Below are 14,540 nucleotides of genomic sequence, written 5' to 3' on the forward strand. Positions count from 1 at the left end.
TCCGCCGAACACACGATACCTAATTTATTTAGTTAGCAAAATTTCATGACAGCAGCGGCAAAATTTGTCATTATTTTTTTTTAAACAAACTTGGATTGAAAGCATTTTAAAAAATATGTATTGGAATCCAGAATCCATTAAATCTGTATATTGAAATAATTCATAAAGTTTTTCGTTTTGCTGATAGGTCACTAGTAATACAGTTGAAATTTGATTACTTAAATTTTTCTACAACTCGAAATTAATTTTAGTTCTTTGCGCTTTCCCTAAAACTTATATGTAATTTCATCTCAATAACTCAAAATTCTATAACTCGAAAATTTCTATAAACAAATTAAATTCTGCCACCAAAAGATGGGTAAACTTCCATAACCTGAAAATGTTCTCAGAATTAGTCTGTAAAAACTAATATTGTGGTAAATTTCTGGAATTTATGAAATTATTTGCAGGTGCTATTTTTTAATGAATTTATGAATCTTATATTCGTTTCTCGTTTATTGCAAAAACATGCAAAAATCAATACTCCAAAACAACGTAAGCTAAAAAGACTCACTATGTATTAAGCAGAAGCTTGAAAATTTGAAAAAAGTTGGTGTAAAACTACTGAGCAAGAATAATATTTGCCGTCTTCAAAGACAAAATTTGTATTGAAAATTTTTTTGAAATGGGCAAGGTTACCCAATTAAAAAAAAAACGAAAAACTGACAGTTGTTTTAAAATGCTTCAGTAAACTGAAGAACTAAAAATTGGTGGTATCCCATAGATTATTGCCATAATAAAAAAGCCTGGATGACCAGCGATATTTTTGAAAATTGTTTCCATCATGGAATAAATCAAAATTAAGAAGTTTAATTTTGTTTAATTAGTTAAGTTTCTTATGGATAATTGTACTTTTGGTTTTTCAATTTTTCTTTAATTTGAAATTTCTTTAAGTCAAACTTCTATAACTCGAATTCTTAAGGGAAAATTTGAGTTATGAAAGTTTGACTGTAGTTAGTAGTTCTTCGAACTCAGATTACTTTCGACGACAGGTAATCGAAAATTTTCACACTACGTAAAATTATTAATTAAATCTTATTTACAAATTATCGTACTATTTAGATCGCAACACTTGGAGTTTGGAACCATTTGTAATACTTTATGAAGTTCTTTGATCAACAATTTCTAAGCATTATTGAGTGGTTTTAGGGTGCATTAAGTGCATAAAAATTATGGTTTTAAAATTTAAAATTGCAGCTTCAGAATTAAACTACATTTGGTACGTGCATGAAATATGTAATCAAATATAATTATTTTGCATCTATTGGTATCGAATAATAAATAGAGTAAACTTCAACCATAATTAATATACATTCGTTTAATTATTTCTTTATTTTGTTTAGATCAAACAATTAAACGATGTACCGACATTCGACTGTATTTGTATTATTTATGTTTTTGAGGATGTAGACAACCGCCAAATATTTAAAATAACCAGTAGGTATAATTCTGTTAATTCGTACTTAAATTAAATCTTAATTCTAAATTCTTAATTCTGACTTATTATCGAGGGTAAAAAAGGAATCTATTTTGTGATCCATGATGGCTTAAACTACCTAACTCAAATAACTCAAAAACGAAAAAGCACAAGACTAGTTTGATTAATTTTTACGACATATGATGCTCAACGTCAAGTTTAAGCATCATTTTTGTTTTTCAAATAACTCGAAAGCGAAAAGAGCACAGAATTTAGGAATTACAGCACAAATCAGCACGTAATTTAAACTTCTATTGCAATATATGATGCTCAAACTTGACGCATCTGACAAAATGTAAACCAAATAATTTATGCTAAAAATGGTGGATGCGCCGAATCTTATTAAAATTGATAACAGTAGAGTTTGATTGAAGTGTGATCGATATCACAAAGAACAAAGAAAAGAAAAAATAAAAGACTGTTATCTCCAATCTTCACTACAGAGCCTAGACAAGTAGAAAGAAAATTGTCTAAAGATTACATTTTAAATCGTTTGTTGATTTTGATCCCGTTGTGCAGGTGTTATTGCGCGGTTAAAAGGTAAATATTAGTTTAATTCGTATCGGTGAAAACAAAGAAGTGCAGACTATTATTTATGTTTAAAAGCGACAAGTTGGGTTCTTGTAAACATCGAGACGTCGAGTGCGGAAGCCTTTCAAGCGTATTGAGCAAACCTCTTTGTATAACTAAAGCATATGTCCGGTGTGAACAGTAAACATGTAGAACGAGGCCAAATTTAAGGTCCGGGCTTCTATCTAATTTAAAGTTTTAGAGTGTATTTAAGTGTTGACTCGATAAGTACGATGGTTAAATTGTCGGAGAACCCTAAGGAAAGATATCTGCTTGCGCAAGTCAATGAATGTGCAAGGTGAGGCCGCACGCTTCCGGCGGTTTATCACCTCTAGCGAATATCGGGAACTCTCTTGAAATGTATTGTAAGGAACAGGAAATCGATAACAGTTTTATCTCATTTACTACGTGATCTACTCAATGATGAAGTGGGTCTGTACTATGCTGCAGTCGGCTCAGCGTTTCAAAGACGTTCTAATTTTTACAAACGTTGAATCTCGCACCCCTTCAAACCTTACTTTTCATTCCCTCACCTACACAACGACAAAATTCACAAAAGGCTTTTATCAACAACCTTCACAAAAAAAGGAACGTCGGAAAGGGATTTTCGACAAAATGAAACGAAGTGATTTATAATTTTAACTTCCTCAATAAAGACATTCAAAATAATCTTAAAATATGCTCATCAGCGCCTATAGTAGCGTTAAATGAATTTCATCTCTGCATAATATATTTGTTTTCAAAATCCAAAATGTGATTCACTAATGTGTTTAGTGTTTGGTTCATATCATGAAATATTTATTCGCAGATTTTGTATTAAATTTCTGGCTACTATTATTATGTTCATAAGTCTTTTTGTAACTCCCCTGCTGTTCTATATCGTCTCAAATTTCCAGAACATTAAATTTAATATTTTTCTTCTATCATGTTCCGAATTGAGTCGCAAATTGTAAAGAGAACATACCTCTTAAGTTCCATTTTTGCATTAATCTCTCTCCGAGTTTACAACTTTTTTATCGTTGCATATGTATTTTTCCCCGGTTATAAGTTTGGACGCCGCTTTTTTGTAGTAACTCCAATGTCCATCCCGATTTTTTTATTTTAACCTTGCATAAAATATTAGAGTCTAATTAAAACATCTCGTGCATTAACCCCTCATCTTGTCAGCACTCAAAACTTCTCATAAATATAAATGTACGGCAAATTTCCACAACAAACTCTCTTAGTTCCATTTTCAATTCGGTTTGCAATTCACTTAATGTAATGAAAGTGTAAAAAAATAAATGTGTTAACCTAAAGTCACTTAATCAAAGTCACACTAGAGACCCGAGAATCAGAAATTTGAATTGTGTGATTCTTTACATTTTTCACAGTAAAGTTTTTAACGAAGTTGGTAAAATTTTCTAAAGGAGCTGTCAATGATGATTACGGACAATGTAATTTATCACTCCTTCGAAAAATCCATTAGTAGCACGAATAAGCTGTCACAATTATTAGCCTTTGTGTTTTCTAAAAATTTAAACGCGGCGACAATAACACAAAAACGTTATTGATACATCAAGACAATCTTAAATCAAATGCCTGCACAGATAATGAGGTAAATCTATTCTCCTTATTTATTTAACAACTTAGAGGAGAAAGACGTGCCCGAAGCTCACCTGTTGGCAAAGCTTAAGAGCTTTCTGAAAGTTATGTTTGCTTGTTTATATGTTTATTTACTCAATTTTGAGTTATTCACATTTAGCTTGAAGAGTTGGGTGAAAAATTTTAATTACGTTTCTCTTTGCAGCTTGTCAGCGGCATTTTGTCGAAGATCGACTTTTATTGCTATGGAATAAAATTCCTCCATAAATACATAATTATAAAATTTATGGTGGTAAAATTCGACGACAAAAGCACAAAGTTGTCAAAGTATCAATATGAAGGAAATGAAAACTTTACTGTCTTCTCAGATCAATACCTGTATTTTATGCAGCGACGAAATTACATCTAAAATAAGCTTGAAGAATGCTGAAGTGTCTGGTTAATCACCTCCATCGATTAGACTAAAAGTTCAATAATACAAATTGTCTTAATGATTTTTATGAAAAGGCCAGCACAAAGTCCACTTATTTATAAAGTAACTCGTTTTCATTATTCGCCTTCTTAATTATCTGGAAAGTAATAAGTTTTACCGACGAATCACGAAAATAAAGACAAAATTGGAAGAGCGTTAATCGAGAACTCTCATTCTAATTTTAGATTCCACGCTCGTTTTGATTGTTTTTTGACAACAGCGTTTTCTAGGACAAATTAACTTTTGGAGGAGAATTGCCTGATTTATTCATATTACTGTGGTGTTTGTGGAAAAAGGTACCATCAATTTCGTGTTTTGAACGCTGAGAAATGAGTTGCAAATCTCGTGTTTTGTGTGGCTGGAGTTATTTACGTTTGATACTTGCACAATAAAATCTGTCTTGCTCGAGAAAAATAAACCCGTGTCTGTCGAGGAAAGGATGCTGCAGATTCGATTGTGTCCTCTGCACTCGAATAAAAAAGTGTCAACTCCGTATACAAAGCAACATTGTTGAAGAATGAAGGGTCCAGGATCGAACTACGTGGATGCTTTTAACAATAGGGTCAAGTGTAGTACTTTGACCGGAAGATTCGTTATTGTGCGCGATATTTTGCGAGTGATATTTTTGAGTTATCTAACACCAAACAGATAATTGTGATTGGTCGGTGATGCGGATAGAGCTGAATGTTGTTGGCTTAATAAGCGGTTGTTACCGTTATTGTGATAACAGAGCGCAAACGCATTCACCGATAACGATAGAGGGTTTGAAACCATTCATCTTGTATATCACCTATGAATCATGTTACAAACTCCGGATTGTACATTGTACATGCCGGGTAATGATAATTACGATGAGAATGAGAAACGGATTTTCATAAGTAGCCTCCAGCGAAAGAACACCGTTTCATTAAAGATGCAAACACGCCACTGAAAAAATTCTATGCATTTTAAAACACGACTTGACAAATGGGTTTATCATATAATTTCCAACAAATTTATGTATGGAAGTTTAGAAATTTTCAAATCGTTGATGAACCACAAGTTTCACTCGTACAAAGATCTCCATAACATATCCAAGGTAATTAAAATAAATCAAGAATTCAAATTGACGCTGCTTCAAATTTAATTTCCTAGAGTAAATATCACAAATTGATTCGGAATGTAACTTACTACGCAAACAGATGTTTGTCCCGAGAAATTTTGAATCTGGTGCGACTGCTGAACACTAAACCAATGTTTGGAGATTACTCGAAAAGTTAATGAGATTAACATTAGTTTAATAGTCACATCAAAATAGAAAAACTTTTCCGTTTTAAGCAAAGGAAAATTCACAATCACCTCAGCGTTTTCCCTTATTAATTTTTAATTGACTCAAACGCATAAATACAAACACGCAGCAAAAGCTTATTATCTTAAATTACTGGAACAAACCAAATCGTGGAAAAAGCCTCATCAAAACAGCCTCCAAAGAAGTCTTTGTTACGAAGCAAATAAATTCGCACTAATTAAAGACAATTATATTCGCCATTCCCGTGCTGAATGCCTGTTAAATTGGAGGTACCGCGGATAAGTCTCACGCTTTTCAGCTCTAAAAATACGATTCAATAGAAAATATCCTGTTTAGTTGTCCGCTTTTTGTTTTCACTTGTATTTGAGCTCGCAACAATTCGATTTCCTAGAATCAGCTCTTTCAATACCTGTCTAAAGGAAAAGGACAATCTTTAATCGGATTTACAGACAATATAAATAAAGATACATTGATGGTAATTTCAATTATATTATCGGATGGCTTCTAAATCGACCAAAACCGCAAGGGAGGTTATTTGTGGGGAAATAACTATAAGTTGTCGGCGATAAAAAAGCACAAAATTTCCCATTACATTGGAAATTGCGTGGAGGCAGTAAACGTTATTTTACCTTATCATAATTTTCGCCTAGTTACCATAAAATAATATATACAATTTCCATTTTATTTCGCCACGAAACATCCATAATTCACCCATAATCGTTTCATAACCATCCATGTTTGTGTTATTTATTCATAATGTTCGCATTCCCACTTTTTCATTAAAGGTAACATGCAAAAAATATCTACATGTTATAAATCTTGATATTTCAAATTCGTAGACTGCCGAGTCAATAAAAGTCGCAATACATATAAAATTCTCGCCACCAAACCATCTTTGAGGATATTGCAGTTCTCTAGTTCAAAGAACTAAGCTCAATATTATTTGTGCAATTTGATAGATTTTATTAGAATCTGTTTTCATCGTCTATGAGCTGTATTTTTTAATTACTTCTTTTCTGAAATTTGCACAAAGACGAAAAAAATGAAACTCAAGTGGAATTATTATTTAAACAAAACGTAGAAAGAAAAAAACTGTAAATATTTATCTAAACGTTTATTTTTCTCCAATGTGTTTCTTCGTTTCAAAAATTTATTACCAGCACTCCGCGAAATAATGTAAATTTTTGCCATTTTCTACTTAATAAACCGGTGAAAACCCGTACTCTTTTAAATAAGTGAATTTTCATCTTTGCAGCGCTATAAAGTCGGTTTATGAGCGAAACTTTGCTGCCTTTTGATTTGTCGGATGAGTACTAGTTTACCGATGAAAAAGTGTTTGTTTAAATCTTTAATTTGTTGGACAAAACACTTGACTTTTCGCAAGACTTTTCATTTTCCGCCGATGGTAAACGTTTAGAAATATTGATTATGCAACGCGATTCCACAGAAATGCTTTTAAAAGACCTGTTGGAGTAAATCGAAATCTGATAACGGATTTAAAATTATTTACGTGTGTAGAAAACGCGCTATATCAAAATGTTACTTCTTTATTTTCAATGAGATCTCTCTAAATTATATTTTTATCGCGACCGGGAATGAAATTTAATCGGTCAAACCCTCTTATTTTCTTTAAATTAAATTCCATTAATTAACCGTGTTGTCGATTTGTAAGCTAAAACAAAGCCGGGAATTAAAAAGAAATTTATCAAAGTACCGAAAGAGATCAGACATTTTTGTGTTTCAGAAATTCAGTATGCAAATAAAAGTTGGTCATACCGCAGTTCAATGCTCTCGTGAAATGATTTGTTTGGTGAAATTTTTATACATCGGAACAAATTGAACCCCTGTCATTGTTTCTGTGGTCAGAGTTCAATCTAGTTAGGTTTAGAATTCATTAGTGCCCAAATCAAACGTCCGTACATATTCTATTCCATGAGACAGTTCCTGGAACATTGATGCCGCCAACTGGGAAGTAATTTTAGCTAAATTGTGGATACGACATTGATTTCCTTTAAACTGTAAATATTTGGAACTAATATTAATCATTCAATTCTAAACTAACCGTCGCTCCAAACTTTTTTGTCTACCGATAGAAAAAGTCACAGTCGAACTGTCACAAAAGTTGATCAATATCAAAATCTCGAAGTCTGAAAATGTAAACAGGTTGTGTTTTTTAAAGCGACCTGGTTTTAAGTATTATTAAATCAAAATCATGATAAAGCTGGTTGACTGGTCTTAAAACCAGGCAACCATGGTAAATGTTGTGGATCGAGCCTCATCAGGACAGAAATTTCAATTAAACAAAGACCATTACGAGTTGTACAACAAATATAAAGCGTCAACTAAAATGGCAAATTATAACTCTTTGTGATGCCGGAAGCCGGCTCAACTGACAGCATTACAGGGTGTTTAAAAGAAATGTACGACTGACACAAAAACACCAGCAATTAAAATAACAACACAGCTTGTAGTTACACCCAATGTTTGCACTAGAAATGTTATTAAATATAATTTAATGAAAATTTAGTTTTTAGTGAAAAATCAAACATTCACTTATCACGAATTAAAATTATTTCACATGCAAATTTCATTAAGTTGGAAAGCTTTTCACTATCAATTATAAGCATTTATAAATTATCTGCTATCTAAATTTCATAAATTCGGTCGCTCTTATATTAAAACACAAGGCCTGGAAGCGAAAACATTCATAAAAATCTGCATAATCTGAACGTTTTTATGATAAACTTTTTAGGTGCTGCAATGTCGTGTAATGATGGTTTCCATGCACCGTGCTCAAGTAGACTAAATAAAGTGTTCTTAATTAAAAAAATGAGAATTGACGAGACAATGGAACATGAGAACGATATTAATAATAGGAAAAGTAGAAAATAAAGTAACACGAGTGGTCTTTTCACATTGAAGTGTTTTTCCCCCTACGGAATCAACGTGTTTTAATCACACATGTCGACGTTGGGTCTATAAAAACGCACCTTTGAAGTGTTCGAATCACGGATTGGAAAACAGAAAATAAAAGGAAAGTATTGCCGATAGAGTAGAACGAACAAAGTATAATCTACATTCTTAAAACTGACCAAAAATGAATATTGATCTTCTCGTATTGCGTTTCCACTTCGACAAATGGAATGCGGGAGCTATTTCCAAAACCGGAACAATTGACGCTTGTTGTGACTACCCATACAAGAAATGAAGGAATTCTTTTATTATTTTATTTGTTGCGTGAGTGGCATTGGATGTTGCTGCAACATCATAACGAATGGTATTCGATCAGTAATACATACAAATAAACTAAAATGGGAGTTTGAATAGGAATGGTTTCGTAGAACTGATAGCAGGGGATATTTTTCACGCAGTGTCGACGTCTCGTGCGATTTTTTCTCAAATCCTTTTCAATAAATCGCCAACTCAAAAGGTATTTCTAATTCCCATATTCTCGCCTCCCTCGGGAATGCTATTGTGAAGAAGCAGGATTCCCTTCATTTATTTCCAAGTAACTATTTGTTTAGGTTTGGTTTTCAAACAAATGTTTAAGCCAACAAAATGTTTTGTTTTTAATCTTGAATTTCCAATGGAGATGTAATGAAAAAAACAGGACAAAAACACAATTCGTTGTAATAAAAAACTATTTTTTTTTGTTATAGCAAAACAATATGTCTCACAAAAACGCAATTATTAATATAATAATTGCTTTTTGCATGTTATTATTGGACGAGCAACGTAAACATTTTTATTGCTTTTTTTAATATCTTTTGTTGATGATGCTCGAATCCCTTCGATGTGTCATGAAACATGGACGTTCCACCGGTTAACATAAGAGTTAGTGTAGTTAAAAAAATAAAACAAACCCGGCGCATTCACAATTCTTATATTTTTTGTACATAATTTTAATTATTTTCGTCTTTTATTAAAAACTGACCGAATCTAGTTTAATATTGGACAATTTTATGAGCTTAGACCAATGTGGATGCTTGTGTGTCGCTTTGGACGTAACATGGCGATAACGTGATCCACTCACCCTAATTGCTACCGCCGACGGGTTTAATATCTCGCACTACCCTCTTCTTCTTGGACAAATACAAGCCACAACTTACTCCTTCAAATTACGACATGCTTGACCAAAGTATTATTTCACGCTCATTTGCGAAATACATCAATTAATTACAGATTTAGACTCAACTCAACTGTTATGCAATACACGCTTCAAAGAGTTGGTTGAAGCTATTATCTTATGATAACATTATTAGTGGTGTAAAGCTAAAATTAGAAGCACTGGCTTATGGTTTCGCAAATTATGACTGCAGAAGAGGTAAAGAAAACTCAAGAAAAAAAACAAAATCTCGTCTTCGTTCAGAGTAAATAAGTTGATGTTTAACACAAATTATTAATAATTAAAGAGCTGAGTGGGTTATTAATATTCAATGCACGGTAAAATTTTCGATTTATTACCGTTGAAATACATACAGGCGACGCTCCCTGATTCTATTTTCTACAAAACCTTTTATTAAACGTGTGGCTGATATTGTTCGGCGCGCCTTTCATTTTAATAAACAACACCGAATATCACATCTATGGAACTACATAAAAAATATGAAAAATCAAACAGTGTGTACGTAAACTTCATGAAATATTTTACATCCTCGACACCGCTGGTGATAACCAAATCTTTACATCCCGACACTCTTAAATGATTTGCCACATGTGCGTCTTTAAGTAAATAAATATTTTAGTACCCTAGCAGAGTAAACGATTTTTTAGATAATTGATTCGTCAAAATCAGAGTTTCATTTAGATAAAAAAGGATTATTATCTGTTTTTTTCTCCGTCGCTTGTTAGAAAATGAGCGGAATCAATTTTCCCGTTGTATCACTTGGTTACTAATTACCCGACCAAATCAGGAAAATTAATGAATTGGTGAGTCGAGAAGGTGACAGCTGGCTTAAAGTGTGGACCCTGCTGTTACTCTATCCTGCATTAATACTAATTTCAGTTTGTAATTTTTCCATAACAGTTTGTCCGTCGACTAAAATCCACACAATTTGTAGTTTTAAGCCAGTAAACTAACAATTCATCGGCAGAGAAAATTCAAAAATATAGAAACGCCAAATTTAGCGGAGAACGCAGATAATAAAGCTCTTATAATCGGCTTATTGTTTCGTTCCCCTCTGCAGCTGTGGTTACTACGGCAAAACATCAGTATTTTCTTATGGTGGCTGAAAAATTCTCCACGAGTGTTTTGTTTAAGTTTATACAGGATGTGCGAGCATACAAGTACTTTACATTTATCTCGCTTAAATTCGCTATCTCTGCTGCAAAACTATTTTCTATTATGTCGCTCCGTAAACAATGTAAAGCGTTAGACTAAAAATGAATGTGGCTCTAAATCACGACGCTTTGTATGAATTTCGAGACAAATTTCTCTCGAAAAATTGCTTTTCAAAAACTGCATTTATTACAGAGGTTCGCCGGAATCTTACTAAAAATTGCGATTGGGAATTAGTTCAGATTTGCATATCTTACCAAGAGCAGCATAATGTCAATGGCATTAGCAGAATTAAAGGAATTTGATAAAAGGTTTTAGAGTAAGATTAACAGAGACTCGAACTTTCACAGAAGATTATTACGGCATAAAATAGTAATCTAGAGATTGTAAATTTAACTTGTACATGACCTAACAAAAAACCGAAGATAAGGGAATTTACATGCAAAGTAGCTTTAATGACACCAAATTGGATAATAATATGGCTGTAGTTGTTGCTTTGTACTTCCATTACGTTCCTAGATAAAATCTAGCTTAGTAGCGTAATTTACTACCATTTAACTAGCTCTTGTAATTTGCTAAGAAATACATATTTCACCGAATCTGCATCTAACTAATATTGTAACTTTTGCGTCTTAGCGGTCCTGAAAATCGGCGTAGCCAGATGGCTCTTTTACTGGTGTATTCAGCTATTAAAACCATCAACTGTGCAAACTGGCTAGGCGAGTGTTAATCTTCCCGTCGAGTATTAACCTTAACGATAATTGGGTGAGTTTGATTTATCCTGCAAAAGTTAGTTCAACACTCAAGTCCAGTTTCATACTCGTAAAGTTGAAAACTGAAACTTCATTTTGATTTTTCAATCTCATCAGCGCTCGCTCTACAAAGATGTAACCGTAACATGATTTTAGTAGGTATTAAGTTAGACTAGTCATGTGTGGAATTGGTTTGGGCCGCTTGCCAATTCATTCCTTTGAGATAATGCGGTATTAAATCTAATTTATACCGATACTGGTCGCTCAAAATTTGCACAATATTCGTTTGTAGAAACAAGAAGTTTTCGTTGTATTGCTTTAGCTGACCATGCAATGAGAACTAGAACAATTGAACCGATTCGTTTATCAATGACATGGAAAAACTATATAAGAAAATCTGAATCGAAGTTGAGTTCACCGCTGCCGGAGGTTGGATACTTTCGTTTTAATAACAAGATACTCGAAAATTGATAAGCATTCAATCGGAAATAAGCAATCGCATTTGATAACGAACTGGCAGATTTGACACAAAGCACAATCTGATATTTAGAAAATAGGATGTTGAAAAGAATATATTCAATGAATCTGTGAGATGGAAAAAATGCCAGTCAATATCACAGACGCGGAAAATCGTGCTAAACCAATTTTAGGTTTTAATAGAAAAATAATAGAAACTATGAGACAATAATGCAAAGTCAACGACGAGCGGCTGAGCAAATAGGAATAAATACAAAAATAACATTGGCACGTATACTAAAAATTAAAAATAAAACCACCAAAAGTTGTGATTTTAATTTAAAACAATGAGCTTTGAATGGCGTTATTATTGAACTTGTAGTTTGTGAGTGCGCTCTTTGATTTTCAAAATTGTTTTACAATACTGAGACCGTTCAAATTTTGTTTGTGTACATGCTTAAAGTATTTAACTACAAATAACGAGATGTCAGAGCTCTGGTTTGATTAATAGTTAATAATAGGAGACAGTGATAGTTAAATAGAATGATTTATTATTTGAATATTAGATCATAGTCAATTTGGTGTTTGTAAGCTCGTGCATAGATATAGTTAATCTGTGGTTGTTTTGGTCGTTTTGTAACAGGAGTTGGGGAGGCTTTCGTCGTCGCGTGTATTTGGCACGATATGTGTTATAATCTTATGATTGCCGTGGAAATGGTACAGAATATATTCATCCTGTAGGATATGAGAAGTGAGTCTATTATGGGTTGCAACTGCCATATCGACGTGTAAATTTCATATTAACATGTTTAATCCAGCATAGCCTCTCTCGCTTCGCGACACAGGCATAACCTAACCGGATTACCACATGCAAATTAGTGACTGATGAGTTAGAGGACTATACACAGAGAGTTTACCAACATCCACATATACTCACATGATGTTCTAGTGATAATGCATAAGGTCAATTGGTAAAGATGGTTAGAAGCTGGAGAAAAGGGTCATTGGAAAGAGGACAAAGCAGATGGAACGAGACGGTCTTTGTGCTCCAATCAACACGTTATAAATGTGCATTTAGATTCGGCACATTTCCACGCGGTGGCTGTTCGGTATCTAATTTAAGTGAAGCAAAGGATGAGTCTGCAAAACTTTCAGTCGGTTCTCTTTATCCAGAAGAACATTGCGCAGAGAGCAAACAGTCGACAGCCAATATTTTATTCATGGTTTCCACTGTTGGCTCATCATCAATATTAGACGTGCCGTGTGGGCTCCGTTTGCTACCGCTTATGCCTTCCTGCCAATAACGCCATCATCTCTTATGCATTCAATCGAGAAATTAAAGCCGCTTTTAAAACATTCCGATATCCAATTTGCCGAACAAAATCGCTCAATATCCGTATACATATCAAATAAGAAAAGAATTAGATTAGGAAAGCACTTACCCAAAATAAAGGCAAAGACGAACAGCATCTGCACGTACATTTAGCGACGTTCACTTTAGCATCGCCGCCACCTGCAAACAACAGATCCCATCAATATCGCCATTCTCAAACTCAATTTACCAAGAACGAGTCAGTCCCATTTACTATTTCCCAGAATTAACGGCACATTTTTACATCGAGTCAAACTTCAAACATTTCAACAAAATAAATCACATTCTATTGTTCCATATGCACTTTTTTTTTATTTCCTTAAATTAAACAATTCGCTAAAACTCGTATGCCTGGAATGCCTCTGAATGCTATCAAGCAAAATTAACTCGATTATGTCGCACAAAAATGCCACCACCGACTCGTTTCATGACTCGGGGCTGAAATTAACGACAGGACCACTTGTAGAACAACCCCCGATTAATGAAACCAACACAATAAAAACACATATGTAATTTTCAAGAGAAAATTTACACCGGAAAATTTGAAAGAAGCAATTTTAAGAGGTTAAAGGAACTTTCTATTTCCCGCGCTTTTGCTTGCTGTATTATTAAGTCTTAACTATCTTTTGTGGTTCTTGGACAAATTGAAACCAGAAATTAGGTTAAGTATAAAAGTCGTTTTCCATCGACTAGGAAAACGCTTTTTAATTTAAAAATTCATGCAACTTGCGGCGTGGAAAATTCTAATTACAAAAATAATCTGAAAATTTATAACTCAGTCAGCGATGCGACAGTGGGATACAATGGTGGAAAAAGTCAGTTTGTCGATTCTGCTAAATTACATCTATTTTAATCCCTTTGAGTTGAAGGTGCGTAGAGAATGGAAATTGCACGGAAGAACCCAACTTTTGTACTACTCTAACATCCGTTGCTGATTTCATTTAGTTTCGACTTTTCAGATACAGAATGGTAGATAATAAAAGCAAATAGTCTGCTTTTTGTCATTCTATAAACTAATAAACGCCCGGGTCAACGCTCGTTATAGAACGTGGTCATACGTTTACGCTATTGATTTCACGTTCGAATATGGGGCTCATCCATACAGCCGTATTTACTTTTCATTATCATCTTGATGGTCTGAACCAAAATTTGAAAGAATCGTAAATGACCTGGCGCATCCACCAAAATATCAGTCATCTATAAAATCTCTTTGTGCGTAATAATCGCATCCACAAATCAAACTTTTCTCTCC

General features: G+C 33.6%; 1 protein-coding gene across 2 annotated transcripts in view; it reads right to left on the bottom strand.

Annotated features, from left to right (window-relative positions):
* Positions 1–14,540, bottom strand: part of Dscam3 (Down syndrome cell adhesion molecule 3) — a 70,328-nt gene that overhangs the window by 43,290 nt on the left and 12,498 nt on the right. For both annotated transcript variants that reach the window (XM_088046881.1, XM_088046882.1), the window contains exon 2: positions 13,359–13,429. In XM_088046881.1, the coding sequence (XP_087903007.1) occupies positions 13,359–13,398 (40 nt within the window). In that variant the 5' untranslated portion in view covers positions 13,399–13,429. The remainder of the gene's footprint in view (positions 1–13,358; positions 13,430–14,540) is intronic.

This window comes from Gnatocerus cornutus, chromosome 10 (assembly GCF_029298725.1).
Source record: "Gnatocerus cornutus isolate USDA-ARS CGAHR chromosome 10, icGnaCorn1.1, whole genome shotgun sequence".
Classification (NCBI taxonomy): domain Eukaryota; kingdom Metazoa; phylum Arthropoda; class Insecta; order Coleoptera; family Tenebrionidae; genus Gnatocerus; species Gnatocerus cornutus.